Source organism: Symsagittifera roscoffensis, chromosome 7 (genome assembly GCF_963678635.1).
Source record: "Symsagittifera roscoffensis chromosome 7, txSymRosc1.1, whole genome shotgun sequence".
Taxonomy (NCBI): domain Eukaryota; kingdom Metazoa; phylum Xenacoelomorpha; order Acoela; family Convolutidae; genus Symsagittifera; species Symsagittifera roscoffensis.
The window spans coordinates 59,234,431-59,251,075 of NC_087068.1; the positions used below are offsets into that span (position 1 = coordinate 59,234,431).

At 39.6% G+C, this 16,645-nt stretch overlaps 2 protein-coding genes across 4 annotated transcripts in view; one reads left to right on the top strand and one right to left on the bottom strand.

Annotated features, from left to right (window-relative positions):
* The first annotated feature begins 1,153 nt into the window (after positions 1 to 1,153).
* Positions 1,154 to 8,671, top strand: LOC134850883 (uncharacterized). Of its 3 annotated transcripts, none has more exons than XM_063866647.1 (5): positions 1,154 to 1,469; positions 1,577 to 1,708; positions 1,971 to 2,185; positions 2,516 to 2,651; positions 8,234 to 8,671. In XM_063866647.1, the coding sequence occupies exons 2-5, from the start codon at positions 1,656 to 1,658 to the stop codon at positions 8,265 to 8,267; spliced, it is 438 nt and encodes a 145-aa protein (XP_063722717.1). In that variant the 5' UTR covers positions 1,154 to 1,469; positions 1,577 to 1,655; the 3' UTR covers positions 8,268 to 8,671. The 3 variants fall into 3 exon arrangements, 2 of the variants coding, with proteins under 2 accessions (XP_063722717.1, XP_063722716.1); XM_063866646.1 differs by having other exon boundaries at positions 2,516 to 2,646; XR_010164204.1 differs by lacking the exons at positions 1,154 to 1,469; positions 1,577 to 1,708; positions 1,971 to 2,185; positions 2,516 to 2,651 and adding an exon at positions 5,186 to 7,767.
* Positions 8,672 to 8,828: 157 nt separating this feature from the next.
* Positions 8,829 to 16,645, bottom strand: part of LOC134850882 (WASH complex subunit 5-like) — a 29,277-nt gene continuing 21,460 nt past the window's right edge. The window contains exons 13-17 of the mRNA XM_063866645.1: positions 16,181 to 16,401; positions 10,889 to 11,022; positions 10,205 to 10,419; positions 9,392 to 9,672; positions 8,829 to 9,130 (exon numbers count right to left, since the gene is read on the bottom strand). Coding sequence (XP_063722715.1) covers positions 8,912 to 9,130; positions 9,392 to 9,672; positions 10,205 to 10,419; positions 10,889 to 11,022; positions 16,181 to 16,401 — 1,070 coding nt within the window. The 3' untranslated portion in view covers positions 8,829 to 8,911. The remainder of the gene's footprint in view (positions 9,131 to 9,391; positions 9,673 to 10,204; positions 10,420 to 10,888; positions 11,023 to 16,180; positions 16,402 to 16,645) is intronic.

The following is a 16,645-nucleotide window of genomic DNA, read 5'->3' on the forward strand; positions in this document are numbered from 1 at the left end:
GGATGCTATTTGGAAGGTTATGACCAATATAGCGTTTTTCAGCGTTCCTATTTCAAAAATAAGTGAGATTTGGTATCCACCACCTTTCGTTCCCTTTTGCCTCCCCCTAACACTTTTTAAACCAAAGTTAGTTCTTGTTTGATGCATATCCTCTCCGTTAATTGAGTTTTCATTTGGCAAGCAACTTAACAGGCACCTGTCTCTTTCTCACTACTCAATATTCGCCCAACCAATCAGCTAACTCAAAAAACAAGCTTGGGCACTTGTTCACCGAGCGCTTTCCCGTTTTGGGATTGAGACAGTGCACTGCTTCCCAAAAACAGAACTGAAATTGTTCGGTTGTGTTTGCCGCTTGGCTGAAAATTGAATTCAAAACCAAGCCCTCGTTTTCTATTTTTTTTCATATCACAGAATTCTCTCTTGTTCGCATACTATGAAGACGCTGACTTGATGACATAAATTAGCTTAATTTAATTTGATTCTAAATTATCTCAATAATTGTTTGAGTGGTTTTTTATTAATGTGCAGGGAGGCGGAGCAATAAGTAGAATGGTCCAAGAGCAGAAAGGTTCTAAGTGCAGAATAACGGGAAAATATTGATTTTTATTAGCTAATCTATTAAAACAACCACTAAAATTGTCAATACTACAAATGAAATGAATAGTTCATACTTAAGTTGGGTAATTTCATCGAGTTTATTTTTTAAAAAGTTTAAAAAATTTGATTAACGTTTCCAATTTATGTGTAATATAATCTTTTCAGTGGTAATATTGAGGATTCTAAAACTTGTTTCACCCAGAAGCTCATATATTTTTTGTTCTTCTGCTCTTAGACCCATTCTGCTCTTAGACCATTATGCTCATTAACCGGCCACCCTTGTGCAGATACCATTGCTTTGAGCCGAATTAATTTTTCTTTATTCATAACTTGACTGATGTAAGCTGATGGTGTTATAACGTTATTTAAACCGAATGTTTGTATTCTTTTATTGTTAAACAAATGACCATAATTGAGTAAGCATAATCATATTTGACGAGTATTCGACTTCATTCACTCATTTGCAAACAAGTTTTTTTTTGGTTTTTGAACGTAAAAAGATCATCACCACTCGATTAAGTCATGATTAAAAATAGCATGAAGCGGCTGCCGAACTTGTCCTCCATTAGTGCGGCCAGTAACAATTTAAATGGCCTAACATCATTCGAACCATGTGTTTGTGTGCCAGAGTGACAGATAAAAATAGTTGTTACGTTACACCAGCCAGTCGTAACTTTTAGCCTCATTCTTCACGAACCAGTTGTTTAATTTTAAACCCCAAATGATCACTTCTACTATGCTTTTGGCATTTGCTTTCTTGTTCAGCTGTTTCCTTGCTTCAATTTATGGAGACTCAAACAACCAGTTAGAAGCATGTGAAAAGAACCGGAATCACTTTGGATATCTTTACACCTCTGGAAGTTACTATCCAGGTTACAATTCAAATCCTCCGAAAACACTTCCTAATTCAGATAAATTCTTAACAAGAATCTTAGTTAAGTGTTCATAACAAAAAAGGTGATAAATTTTCGTGTTTAAGGATTCAACGGTACAGACTGAAGTTTGGGTACAGTTTGTTCAATCACAAGACCCCCACGCTAGACTTGTCTAGTTGCGAGATGACAAAGGACCTCAAAAACAACTCAATATGTCTCGAGCATATCAAAATTCAGTAAGTTTCACGTTTGTAAATCTTATAAAAAGGTCTATTAGAGACGCCGTTCGCCACATAATCAAAATTTCAACCTTACGTGGAAAAACATAGGAGAATATCGATCGGAGATGGTTTTGTTTCCATTTTTATGACTGAACTTCAATTCAATTGGATGGCTGAAAAGAATAAACCGAAAGGCCGAAACGAAGTGTTCCCACTTGAATGTTTTTTTTCTCGCATCTAGTTCGAGTGATAAATGAATGATTGAAATTTTCTGCAGGAGAGGAAGTGATCCTGCAGACCTCTATGAAATCCACGTTGAGCTGGTCATTGAGGGAAAATTGAAACCCCGAGGATGGCCCATTCTGTTTGAACAAACTCACACAGAGTTCATGTTCAAGCAGTTGAACTTGACGCTGATGAGTGGATTGGAAGAGAGAGGCACAATGTTCTGTCTCGAGCTGCAACACTTCAATCTAACAGTTCATTCCACTAGTGAGTTACATAAAATAATACCGTTCAAGATATCTCGGATAAGAGAGGATACACCACCATCTGACGATAGGTAATACCAATCAGAAGCATCATGGATAATTGAATCAATTAGTGCACGGTAATTACTGAAAGTGCAATTGAAGTCTATTAAGTTGAAGAGGCACAATTTGTAGAAATTGAAAAAGGGCAGGTGAAAATTACCAGCCAATACAACTGGATTGAAAAAAGGGTATGAATTTTTGAAATAAAGGAAAAGTAATTAACTTGAGAGATCTTAGACCCATGTGACTAACCCATTGATACAAAATATACCTATTCCCGATGTTTCAGGTGGCATGATAGAGGTGTTGGTGTGGATAGATGCTCTCCCAATCGACTATTCTGATTCATACCAGGCGAGATGGATAGTAGGAGATATGGCGCCAACCTCGATACGAGGAGGTGAAAAAGAGTCTGAGTCGGTGAGGTGAGTCTTTTGAATTGATTCACGATATAGTCCAAGCTTTCCAAATTGTCTATTCCGATATTGGGAGAAAATGTGATTTTTTTTTTATTTTTCTTCAAGTTAAGGTAACTGTGAAATATATAACAAGACTATTTGAGATAATCAAACCTGTATACATGAATGTGTATTAATGTACAGTGGCCTACACAAATTTTTCGGCTCATTCACGGCAAAAAATAACTTCAGTTAAAAATTAGATTTAAAAACTTGCAAAAAATCAACTAAACAATCCTGCTTTGAAGAACTCTTGAACTTTTCTTAATTATAGACCGCTAATCGCGCCTGGGGTCTTTTTACTTATTCGGCCTAAACATCAATATTTCAACACTTTGAACTAAAACTAATTTGCTTCAATCTGATTGGCTAGAACTAGCCGATCAAATTTCAGCAGCATCGCAAAATGCTTAATTCACAATTTTACATCGACTCATAAATCAGCTAAAAATTGTAGAATGTTTGGTTAATTATTCAAAAATTTTTAGTTTTAAACAGACCACAAAATAACTCAGAAAAAAAGGCAGACGCTAAAAATTAGCTCCGGGAAAAAATGACCACCTTCACATCTGCTCAAAATTCGGCTTTGTTAAAAATTGGCTAAAAAGATCGCAATTGCAATAACCAAACCAATCAGTGCAATCATTGTACTTGTTCTCGGCATTTATACCTTGAATGGGGTATTCTCATGGAGGGACCGAATGATGGGAAAATTTAAACTAATCTGGAGATCAATACATGCTGTGTTAGTTCGAATCAGCAAAAACTGTTTGATGTAGGTTGATATAAAGCTTACACGGTTTGTAGTTTGTATAATAGTCAGGGAGCGGATAATAGTTGCTTTCAAAAAGGCAAAAAAGTTACTAAGAAGTTGCTCAAAATTGACTGGAAAAGTTGCTCAAAAAGTTGGTAAAAACTTGCAGAAAAACGTTAAATTTACAACGTTTTGTTACAGTAGCAGAACATAAGTGAGAAAGTGATTGTGAACGTGAGAAAACAAGTTACAGTGCACAGTAAAAGTTGTGTGAACAAAGTACTTCAACAAACAAAACGAACCACGGATGGCTGAGCTGCCATTGGATAATTAATATTCGCCAGCTGCAGCGCATCTGTGTTCGTTGAATCCGTTAATATGAGCTTCAAACAAAGAAAACTTCCGAAAAAGTTGCTATTGTGAAGTTTATTGGAAAATAGATAGTTATAGGGAAAAACAACAGAAAAGTTGGAAATAGTTGTTTTTAGTTGCTAAAACTATTATCCGCTCCCTGATAATAGTCAATCTGTAATACAGTAAACTGTTTTTAACGCTTAAAAACGCACGCAAGCACGCAAAAGCACAATATCAAATTCTTTGTTTTCAAATTGAGAAACCGTGATTTCGTTTCGATACGTGATTTACGGGGGAGGCTATTTTCGGCGAAAACTATTTTAGGCGAAAATGATTGTCAAAATTAGGCGAAAATTTTGATTTAAAATGTGTACATTTTTGCAGGAATTTTATGTGATTACCTACGTTATTCCATTTTTACATACAAAATATACGTTATATTCAAACAGCAATTCAACAAAACAGTGACCGCTGCAGTCGCGCTGTGTTGCGAGCTTGCCAACAGAAGGTAGGACTATTTACGATACGAATATACCTCACGGGCTACCGTGAAATGACAAACGGCTTCGTGGTCTTTAACCGTTTCCTGTCAATGTCTGGAAAATTAGGGTGATTTTTGATAAAATATTTACTTTTATTATCAAAATTTTCGCCCAAATTTATCACTTTTATTTGCTCCTTATTTAGTTTTCGCTTAATATATACAGCCCCGTGATTTACACCACACTATTCACGTATAATTAGCAAAGAGTAAAAGAAGGTAGCTTCCATGATTCAGAAGGATTTCGAACAACTCCGCCTGTTAACTCTCTTGAGAAGGCAGCCGGTCCCAAGCCCGGATAAAGGAGGAGGGTTGGGGCGTGGCGAGCCCTGTAAAACCAGCCAAGAACCCACATTATGAAAGTCCCAAAATGTATTCCGAATACTGCTACGCCCCCCGCGGGAACTGGGGCCACCATGAGTGCCGTCATGGTGGAAAATGCTAATCCGGCACAAAAACCGCTCCAACATACCAAACACCATATCAACATCTGCACCCGGAATGTTCTGACGCTCCTACAGCCAGGATCTCTCGAGCTCCTGGATAAATCCCTTGAAAACCATGGAGTTCACATTGCCTGCCTTCAGGAAACTAGAATTTCCGGAGACAACACGCATAACACCAAAAACTACAAAGTATACACCAGTGGGTATGACGACAACCGAGGCATCCACGGAGTTGGTATCGCAATCGACAAGAAACTCAGCAGCTCCGTGCAATCATGGAAAGCAACCAGCCCCAGAGTTTGCTCCGCCCGCATCTTTGCTAAACCCTACCCATTATCCATTATATGTGGATATGCGCCGACTGAGGACGCAGAAGCTCTCGACAAGGATGAGTTTTACCGAACACTACAAAAGACTCTTGAAGAATGCCCCAACGGTGATGTAATTATCTTAGCGGGAGATCTAAATGCCAGCCTAGGACAGGCATACCCCGCGGAACAACAACACATAGGTCGTTTCATAAAAACATCGAAACGAAACGACAATGGAGAACGCCTCGCTATGTTTGCAGCTACGAACGACCTGGCAATTGCAAACACGATGTACCAGAAGAAGAACCACCAGCTATATACCTGGATATCACGCGACAGACGAACCCGGAACCAGATAGACTTCATCCTGATCAAGAGGAGATGGCGCACAGCGATCAACGATATCAGAGCAAGAAGTGACAAGATTTGGATCGACAGCGACCATAGAATGGTGAAATGCAATCTGAAGACGAAACTTCGTACATATGTCAAAACCCATAGAACAGTTAGACTCAACCTCGATGCGCTCCAACATACAGGTACTTCCAGGAAATACTGTACGGCCCTTTGTTCAGTAACCGAATCTACCAGCAACGTGAACCAGAAATGGGAAATCCTAAGAGACAGTATGATATCATCGGCGAAAAAGAATCTGGGAATCTCGTGCACCGTAAGGAAACCTTGGATATCTGATGAAACCCTCAAAGCCATCAGAACACGTGAAAACCTCAAGGCTAAGGGCGCTGAACTCTCGAAAATAGCTGCGCAACGAAAGCTGGTGAAAAAACTCATCCGAAAAGACAAGAACTGCTACCTCGACATGAAATCGGATCAAATTGAGGACGCCAATGAAAGAGGACACACTAGAGAGATGTACCGCCTCATTCGGACTTTGAGTGGTGCCAAATCGAGTAGTTCACAAACAGTCAAAGGTCTCGATGGCCAACAAATCAGCGATAGCAAGGAAGTCATGCAACGATGGGCAACTCACTTCTGCCAACTTCTGAATGCTGACAACAGCCCGGCCCAACTGCCCAAGGTCGTCTCGAGTACTGGAGTCTTTACGGATATAGATCAGGGAGAGCCGCTAAGAAGTGAGATTGAGGTTGCACTAGCAAGCCTCCATAACCACAGAGCTGGCGGGTGCGACCACATCCCACCAGAACTGTTCAAAAAAGGAGGTGAGAGAATAGTACTTCTTCTGAAAGACCTCTTCAAAAATATATGGAGAGAAGAGGCAGTCCCAGATGAATGGCGAACGTCAATACTCCTGCCGTTTCATAAAAAAGGTGACAAACTAGTGTGCAGCAACTATAGAGGAATATCTCTGCTCTGCATTGGTTTAAAAATCCTGGAAGCTATACTACTCGCACGTTTTGACGACCTCTACGACTCAAACGCGAGAGATAATCAAGCCGGCTTTAAGAAGGGAAGAGGTTGTAGAGATCAAGTTTTCGCCCTACGACAGATAATCGAGCAGCGAAGTGAGTACAATAGACCCACAGTGATGGTCTTCATAGATTTCAAAGCTGCCTTTGACAGCGTCAAGAGAGATGCCATATGGAAGATCCTGGAAGATCACGGAATGCCAGACAAGCTGCTTAGGATTCTCAGGAACATGTATTCACAGTCCAACAGCATCGTGCGAAGAAACGACAACCTATCAGAGGCGTTCCACGTGTAAACAGGAGTCCGCCAGGGTGGCGTCCTGTCACCCTTCCTGCTCAACATCCTCATTGATCGGATCCTGAACGTCGCCACAGATAACACGAATCTAGGTATCCGGCTAGAAACCAGTATTACTGACCTGGACTATGCAGATGACATTTGCCTGCTAGAGGACAATCCAGATGACGCCCAGAACTTACTGAATCGAGTAGTTGACGCCGCAAAATTGGTAGGACTCCAACTGAACGAGTCCAAGACTAAGTGCATGTTCTCCTGTTGCGAGCCAACGGTGCTATTTTGTAATGGTGTTAAGCTAGAAAACGTCACTGAGTTCGACTACCTAGGAAGCCGCATCACCTGTAACGGAGACATTACCCCAGAAGTTCAGCACAGAATAGCCAGCGCGACTAGAAATGCTGCGCAGCTGAAGAAATTCTGGAGTAACAGAAACATAACCACCAGGACCAAAAGCAAAGTGTACAAAGCATGCGTAAGAAGTGCTCTCCTATACGGCGCAGAAACATGGCCGGTTAAGAAAGGGGACCTGGCCAGGTTGTCCTCATTCGAAACTAGGTGTGCATGGCGATTTGTCTACAATGGATTCGAAATAGCTACCCAGGAACTGCTTCGCAAAGCACAACTTGACTCACCTATGGACTATGTGCTGAGGCGTATGCGACTGAAGTGGTGTGGACATGTGTTCAGAATGCCGGATGAGAGAGTGACGAAGGAGGCACTGTTCTTCGAGAAGGCGCCCACTTGGAAAAGACCAAGAGGTGGGGTCAGAAGAACATGGAGATCAACAGTCGCTGCTGACCTCGAACGTGTTCTGAAACCACCGAACATGAGGGCAGACAAGTGGAGATTGTGCTGGAAAGATGCCTGCATGGAGGCAGCCCTGGACAGAAAGCGATGGCGTGCGATAGTTCGGGACTCAATATGTGGCTGACAATGGGCAGTAGTGCCTTAGTCATGATGATGATGATGATGATGAAGGATTTCGAACGAGGTAGATTCATCATGCTGCTTATGCATTATAGATTCAAACTTGAAAAAACTGAGTTTGACCTGTTGTCAGGACATACCTAAGCGCGCTTTGACTGCCCCTACCCCATTAGTTTATCGAGTATTTGAGATTCATTCAAGCTATGAAACCTAAATTTTGTATCAAAAAATTAGAATCTCAGGCCAAATGGTTCGATTTGCGCTTAGTTGGAAAAAGCAGAAACAATCAAGTTTCCAAAATATCAATTCCTTTGGTCACTACTGCTAATAACATCATTTCCAAAATTGACAGAAGAAGAGTAATGCGAGCAATAATAGTCTTCTTATTATCAACCTTTCGGGGTAGTCTGTCAGTTCAAAAACAAAGTGAATTAGTGAATACCAGCTGGTATACTAAGTTGTGATATGCCATGAGTCATATTTTATTGTTCCTAGATAATAAGAAGTCCGAACATAAAATTATATTACAGGTACGCGGGGGCTTCACATTTGATCCCAGTGTGACTGGAATCTTGGGTGGAATCTTCATTTCCATCTTGATTCTACTGGCTGTCGGGATCTGCAGCAGAAACAGACTCCCCTGTGAAAAGAATGAATATGCAGTGTAAAATGACACACCGAATCAAATACAAACAACTTGATTCAGGTCATTGAAACGATACGCAAAATGGTACACTGCTCCACAGCTGGCCACGAAACTAGAATGCAACCAGTACCCCGAACCTCCATCCATGAGCAAACGAAATAACTTCATCAAGGCCGAAAATTTCTAGAACGACTGGCGTCAAGTTTTGAGAGAAGTTGAGAACACGACAGGAAAATTTAGAGACTCGAGAGAAATAGAAACTGGAATTCATACTGGATCACTTACGAAACTTGAAAAACAAATAAACTTCATAATAGCTAACTTAGCAATTTTAACTAACACAAATGCATGCTTAGATAGCAGACAGCCAGGCTAATTTAGTTAGTTTTTAGTTTGGATCAACTTGAAGAGAACAACTAGTCATACAAACTGAGAATTGCTGCAAAACAGTTTATAAGAATATAAATTATTGAGATGGATATAAAATGTAGTTTATTAAATATATTCAGCTATGAAACTATAAATTTCTAATCTATGATAAGATAGATGGAGGACATATGCTTCACATGTGTAAAGGCAGTTCCAAGATATGAGCGGGGATGTAGTTGGACAAGAGAGTGTCGTTGGAGTCGGAGATGAGAGCCAGCTGGCGCATGAAGTGCAGCACCTGGGACAGGTCAGAAGGAAGTTCGGAGAGGGGCTTCGAGGGGTCACCAGAGGGCAAGAGAGACACCAATGACGTCACATATGAGCCCATGTACGAGAACACCTCTAGGAGCACCTGTGAAAAGAAGAGTATCACATCGCGCCCGAGCAAAAATGGTCGAATAGATTCAGTCGTTATAGACCAGACTAACAAATAGGGACCAAAAATGAAGGATCGTCTAAGAAAGACAAACATAGATAGATAGAGAAAAAAAGAGAGAGAGAGAGAGAGACAGGTGAGAGAATAGAAGCCTAAAAAGACCTTTTTTTTCAAAACATGCCTAATTTCCGTCTAAAATCCCCAATAACCAGAAAGAGGATGTCGAAAGATACTAGCCTGGTTGTGGAACTGCTTGAGGAATGTGTGCACTCCTAGGAGCAACATTCGGGTGTCCGCGTAGTCGGCTGGGACGCCCACTGCAGACGATGAGGAGGGGGAGGGGTTGATGAAGGTGGCCATGTTGCGGGCGAAGGGGGCAGATGCCCTGTTGAGGTGTCCGATCACTAGCAGGGTGGTGATAACAGGTACGAACTTCATGCTGGGATCCGGAGTCAGGATGTAGACTTTGCTGAGGGGGTCACTCAGTCCACTGTGGTTCAGATACTCCGACAGATCAACTAGCAAAACAAAACTCTGAGAATACTTTTAATACTAATCCGGCCTCTATATATTTATATAGAAACAAGTCGGTAAGTTCAAAAAAAGCAACTGAACAAACACATCAGGTTTTTTTAAAATCTAAGGCCCATGTTTTGAGACCTGACTTTACTTCTGCAGTTACTCTTCTACAAGGCACATTCTCGACTAACATTCCTGTACCGAGGTCTACTTTTTTTTATTAGCAACCGGCCCTGCCCATTTATAGCCAGCCTGAGGGAGAGGGATGTCATCCATTTTACCAAAACCGGTCCCACCTAGAGGAGGCGGATGACACTGGGAACCCACCGACAGCGACCGAAGTGGGATTCGTACTTTGAAAATAATTATCGAATCTTTCTTCTTCTTTTGAGTTTTCAATTACTTTAGTTGCCATGTTTTGTTTCCAACTTTATGTTCCAATCCTAAGTTACACAGTGAGGATGTTTACAAATGAAAAGTCTCGAATGGCTCGAGCAATCAACATTAAGAAAAGTTAAGTCATTAACATACCTAACAGTGGGTCCTCGCTAGGGTATGGCTTGTGTTTGGGGTTGAGAGTGTGTGCTTCTATGTCGTGCAGAATGGCCTTGTTGAGAGTGAGGAGACAGGAGTGCAGGTATTGGGATCTGGAGGAGGAGAGGAGAGACAGCTTCTGGTTCAGGTGCATCCTCAGCTGCTGTATCTGACCCATCCTGTTCAACACTGTCAACAGTGGCTGGATGAAACTACAAAACATCACAACATAAACAACTTGCCCATCCCTCCTCCTCCACTTGTGAATATTCTTCTATTCCAACAATCAAGTTCAACAATCTCCTTAAAAGTTTAACCCAAAAAAAACTCTTTCATTTGTCCGCTTCATTCATTTGTCCGCTTCATCTAGTTTACAAACACCTAACTTGATAGCATCCTCAGTTTTTATTTATACAATAAGATTCGCATGATGCATGACGAAATGTAACAACGAGCCAAACAAGTGTCTTACAATCACTGAAAACAATTATGGAGTATGTGTTCTTCAGAGAAACAGCCAGAGAACAAAAAACTGCCGGCGCAAAACTAAAACTTTTTGCAATTCAGAACAGAATGGTAATTATTCTTCATTTATTTGTCAGCCAATATTCACAATCAAATACAAAACATGCAAGGATGGAGATAGTTGCAACTGTTCAGTACAGTAAGAGGTTGACTAACTTTCTGAGTTTGTTGAAGGCGGCCAGTAGCATCTTAGAAGGCTGGTCTTTACTGCCTTGACTCAATCCCTTAATTCCACTCAGTCCTTTAATGGTGGCCGTCAAGTGCTCAACCACCAGCTGCTGCGAAATCACCTATACAAACACACAGCAATATATCAAGCGCATCATGTTTCCCTTGTTTTAATAATGAACGCATACCTTCAGCGATCCCATCAATGCTCTATATCACGGAGGAAACCCATCGGATCGACAGGCAATTGACCGGCCGAGTCGACCGGTGGCAAGCCGGTCGTGTTGACGATTTCCAACCACACAGTCAGTAATTTTCTGAGCATGACAATTGCGCTCGCTTACAATAACCAAACTAATAAGCACAACTTTGGTTCGATTCGATTTTTCAATCATGACGTAATTGCGTTTGCTTACCGGGGAGGGGGGGGGGGGGTTATTCTCATGATGGAGTGACTGAATGATGGAAAACTTTCAAACTTTCAACCATCCCGAATCCTTAGAAGTTCTTATCAGCTACATGATTTTTGCACATAACCGAAATCTGTATAACAAAAAATGACTTGAAGCAGCACAGCAACGTTTTGGGGTCTTATGCACTAAACGGCTCAAAATTAAGAAAATAGTCGCTCGGATTTTTTTATTAAAATTAAATTGAAAACACGTAATGAACAAACAAATACCTCAGTTACAACATAATATACGAAGAAACTTTATCGGGCGGGTCAGAAGTGAGCAATTTCTTTGATAATTTGGGCAAATGGATTACAGCTTTTACTTACATTTTGACGCTCTCTCCACTAAAATTCACAGAGATACGAGTCCGCTTGGCTTCATGCCGTACCACATTGACGCTTATTTCGCATTTTTGCATTTCTCCACTTAGATTCGATGCTGTTCACATAGCAGAAAGTGAACGGGTCGAGAAAATTTTGGCTATGATTTACAGATTCACGATGAAAACCCTCATTTATGATGCCACTACAAGCTTTGCATTTGTCCAAGCAAATAAGCGTTCCGGGACATTTTGACTGACGTATGACAGGGATAAGGGTAGCGGAAGAGCGATCAGGGACGGCATATAGAAAACTTCCCTTTGATTTGCGGCAATAACCCCCCAAAAACCCATTGTTCTGGGTATCCGGCCAATGTTATTTTTTCGACGCGAAAATAAACTTTCATCAATTTCGACAATTTTACCCTCCCCCCAATAACAGTAGACTCTTCAAGAAGGGCCATAGCACATATTTATCTCAAAAAAGACCTCCAATCATAGGTTGAATAAACACCTATTTCAAGCTCTATTTCGCAAAATTTAACACTGGAGAGCTCATAGGCCCATGAAAAGATGAATAAAATCATATCGTCAAGTGGTAGATGGGTTGAAATTGAGAAAATATCAAGTGGTTGAAATTTTCTTGATTTCTCAGAGATTTTTTTGAATACCCAATTCTGATTGGCTGAAAAGAAATGAAAATAAATTTCCAACATTCGGTCCCTTCACGATGAGGGACGCCAGCCTCGCTTACAATAACCAAACTAATAAGCACAACTTTGGTTTGATTCGGTTTTTTCGAGTATGATTTAATTATGCTTGGTTGTATAACTGAAATTACTTATGTTGAATGAAGGTTTATGAAACAATGATTTTCAAATTTGCAGTTGTGACCGGTTGACAGGTGACCCAACCTGTAAAAAAATTTGACCACTTGGGGCAGGTCAATTCGAGAAAAAAGTGACCGGTTTCCATCCCTGCTCTATACAACAAAAAAAGTTGCATATGCACCCTCACCAGAAGGTTTAAAATCTACCGATAAAAAGTCACGACATTTTCACATCTTACTGGAAAAAAGTCCGACAGACACCTGGAAAAGAGTCAAGAAACCCAAAAAAGTGAATGACTTTTCTGAACTTTTTTCCTTTTGGCAAATTAATTTAAATTGAACTTGAACATAAATCTAAAACAACTCTAAGTCAACTTAAACATAAATCCGCAATATCTGAGCCCGAACAACTTTGAAACAAAACATAATCTAAGTAAGATAAACACACTTCGATCATTACCTCTTAATACAACAATCTTTAAAATTCATTCTACTTAAGTTAAATGAAGTTTAGAATTACAGCTTTTGCTTCGTACATATTAGTTTTACTCAAGTCGTCATAACAGATGGTCCATGAGAAGATTAAAAATTGCTCTATGGAAACTGAAAACATCAGATTCGATATGTGAAGCCTGAGTATCATCGCCAGCAGATAGCTGGAAAAGTCTCAAAAAACTCAAAAAAAAAGATTGATTAATTTTTAATCATTTTTAAACGGTCGAATTTCCAAAATTTATATCACGTTAAACATTTTTCAATTTCAAAAAACTATGACCGACGCTTTGTTTATACAATTAACCCACTTTGAGAAAACTGGATCAACGGTTGATTTATCTTCTTTTTTGGACAGAAGAGCTTCATTTGCCGTTCGTGCAGAAAATGAATTGAAACTAACTTAGAAAGAACAAAGTCAACAGTGAAATAAAAAATTAGCAACTTTAAGACTGCTTCCTGAAAAACTGACACGACGTATTTTAGTGTCTCAATACGTTCAATCACACTTAATGACACTTAGACATCTCAGGATTCCGGTTTTGTAGCAGAAAAATATTACAATTGTGTCTTTTAGCATTTCAACATATTACTGTTGACCCACAATTGATTGAGAGGCTAAAAAAAGACGCTTAGTCTTTGGTTGAGCTTCCCGTATTAGGACATTTGTCCTAATGCGAGAAGAACAACCAAAGACTAAGCGTCTTTTTCGCCTCTCAATCAATTGTGGGTCAATACAAAACAAGAATGCCGCTAAGTCGAAAAAAATTCGAAAATTTTGAACTAGGTAAATCGATAAGGCTAGTTTTGAAACAAGAACGAGCCAAGACAATAGAATATAAAACTAGCATAGAAGGAAAAATTATCACGCGGTAACAAAGCCAGAAATACCTTAGCAAAAACCCTTTAGGCCATTTTTTTCTAAATTATCGAGTCGCCCACACCCTCAAACAAACAAACAAACACACACACAAACAAACTTACTCACGCGTCAAATGAAACACTATGCCCATATAACAATGGCCGATACAAACACACTCACATACAAACTATTCACGCATCAAATGAAACACTATGCGGCCACTATGCCCATATAACAATGGCCGAAACCTATTTAACCCAAAAAAGGAAAATAAAAAAAACGAAGCCGAAAAAAAATTTAGGACTATTGAAAAATTATTAAATTCGCTCACCCTCAAAACACATACACAGCTCGTGCAACGACAAAATATGCGTCATAAAGCCGATGCAAAATAGGCTAAATCCTAGCAAGCCGAAAAAAAACGAAAAGAAAAAAAAACAAAAAAAATCAAAAAAATTTTAAGACTATTAGGAAGTTATTAAACCCCCTCACCCTCAAAACACAGACACGCACAAGCAAACTTTTTTCTCCCATTGAAAGGCGCAAAATGAGACCATTAAACCGATATAACATAGGCCGAAACTTATCAAGCCGAAAAAAATTATTGTCATGAAAAACTTGAACTATAATTTCTATTAAGATTTTCAGCTTTTTGTGCGATCTTGAAACTACTCAAATTTAGGCCACTAAGCCGATATAAAATAGGCCCGAGCCTATTAACCCAAAAAAGACAAGAAAACAATTTTAACAAATCGAGTCGGAAAAATCACAACCAACATAAGAAGAAAATTTTGAAAAGCGCCGATATTCAAAAGAACAAACTCAATCATGCTTGATATTTACAACCGAGAGGAGTACTAATTGCAATGAGCACAAAGAAAAGAGGATTTGCAAACAGAATTTGTGGAGAAGTCCAGATGTGAGTCCTGTAGACAAAGTTGTTAACGAGAAAAAGTCTAGCACCCGATTGCAATACCCTTGCTATCGCAATGGTGATTACACTTGTCAACAAAAATCTATCAAGATCAGAAACAAAAAAAACATAGGCAACAGGGAATCGGCAAGGAGCCAAAGAACGCAAGTAAACAGAAAAACACGAGAAATTTATTTGTTTTTTTGAAAAACTTTAACTAGCGAAATTCAAAGAAAAATATTATGCCCTTAAAGCTCTTAGAATTTTAAGAACAATTCAATATTTGGACTTTTTTTGGTTAAAATAACCCGATTTGAAACAATTGAAATAATAGCTTAGGTGTTTGTTCAGCTGGGAAATATGAAAATTAAAGTTTAATTTCTAAACTAGATTTCGATCAAATTTTTTGTGAACTATACACTTTTGCTGTCGATAATGGAGTTTACCTTTCTTTTAACAAAGGAAAAGAACTGAGTTTTAAAAAATCGCGAACAAATTTTAGGACATTTTCTGAAAAAAAAACAAAAGAGCACAAGACTTGAAGTATAAGAGTCTTGTCCGGACGAAACGCACAAGACTTGAAATTTAAAACACATTTTTTTCAAAATGGGATCTTTTTAAGTTAAAAAACGCTGAAAGAGTTAGCTCAGAATTGCAGTAGAATTAATATGGTGCAATTTGTTTTGCACATTCTGGCCTCAAATTCTACCCCAAAAAAGATTATTTTCGACTTTTCAGTCAATAAAAATAACGTACCCAGTCAATCACTGACAAAACTACATCAAAGTGAGCCTCTCACGCAAGAGCAAAAAAGTTAATGCGCCTATAATGTTTCGCGTATAATAGTTGTAAAATAAAAAATTGGTGGTTTTCATAGAAAAAATGACATTTTTGTCTATCAAATAAAATGGATTAATTCTAACAATTTTTGGATATTAAACCCTTCTTACATTTTTGGGGCTAAGCAATATGCTCATGTTCATTTAAGTTTGTCAGTAATTGACTCGGTAGTTTTGGCGTAATTGTCGATTGATCTTTGGCCGCTACTTGCCATTGCTACATTTGATGTTAACGATCTGACTGACTTGTTAATTGGTTTGGGTCTTCTGAAAAAAAAACCAGGTCTGCTGAGCAACCTAGCACCCTCAGGATTAATTCTGGGATAATTACAAAAACATACCGAGTTTCCACTGAAGGTCGTCAGATTAACTTGAAATTTTTTAATGCTATCAATCAATCAATGGCAAAAGCACATTTTATTCTTCTTAAATTAGTGGCTATTTTTGCTCCAAATACACAGAGGACCTTATTGTGTCAAATACAGCCCAATTCGACTGGAACGGTGAGCAAATTGGCGAAATATTTGAGGGGGGAATTGTGCAATCAATATATGGCGGTGATTGAGCTTACCTTGTCCTGTATGAAGTTGGAGGCTCTCTCCAGCCTCTTCTGGAGCATGAAGGAGAAGAATCTGTCGATGAGGGCCAGTCCAATGGGGCCGATGCCATCCACCACCTTCTGCAGCAGCACAGTGTCCATCACAGGCTCCCGACTCTTCAGATCGAACCACGCCCCACTCTGCTCAATGTACACTGTGCTGCTGAAGTCTGTCACGCGCAACATCTCACGACCTAAATCAGTGTACAGTGCTGTGTAGTCACAAGAGGGTCCACTGGACGGGATCAGGCAGGGGGGGGGACCACCCTTCTCCCCCTCAACTCTAGCTGCAAAAGTTTATCAGAAGGGTCCACATTTGGTACTATTTTACGCAAGCCACTTTTCGTTGACAAGCTCTATTATTTTCTACAATATATAATAATATTTCGGTGAAAAATGTTACAACGCTTCGCTACGCCTGTGTCCAAACTAACTCGC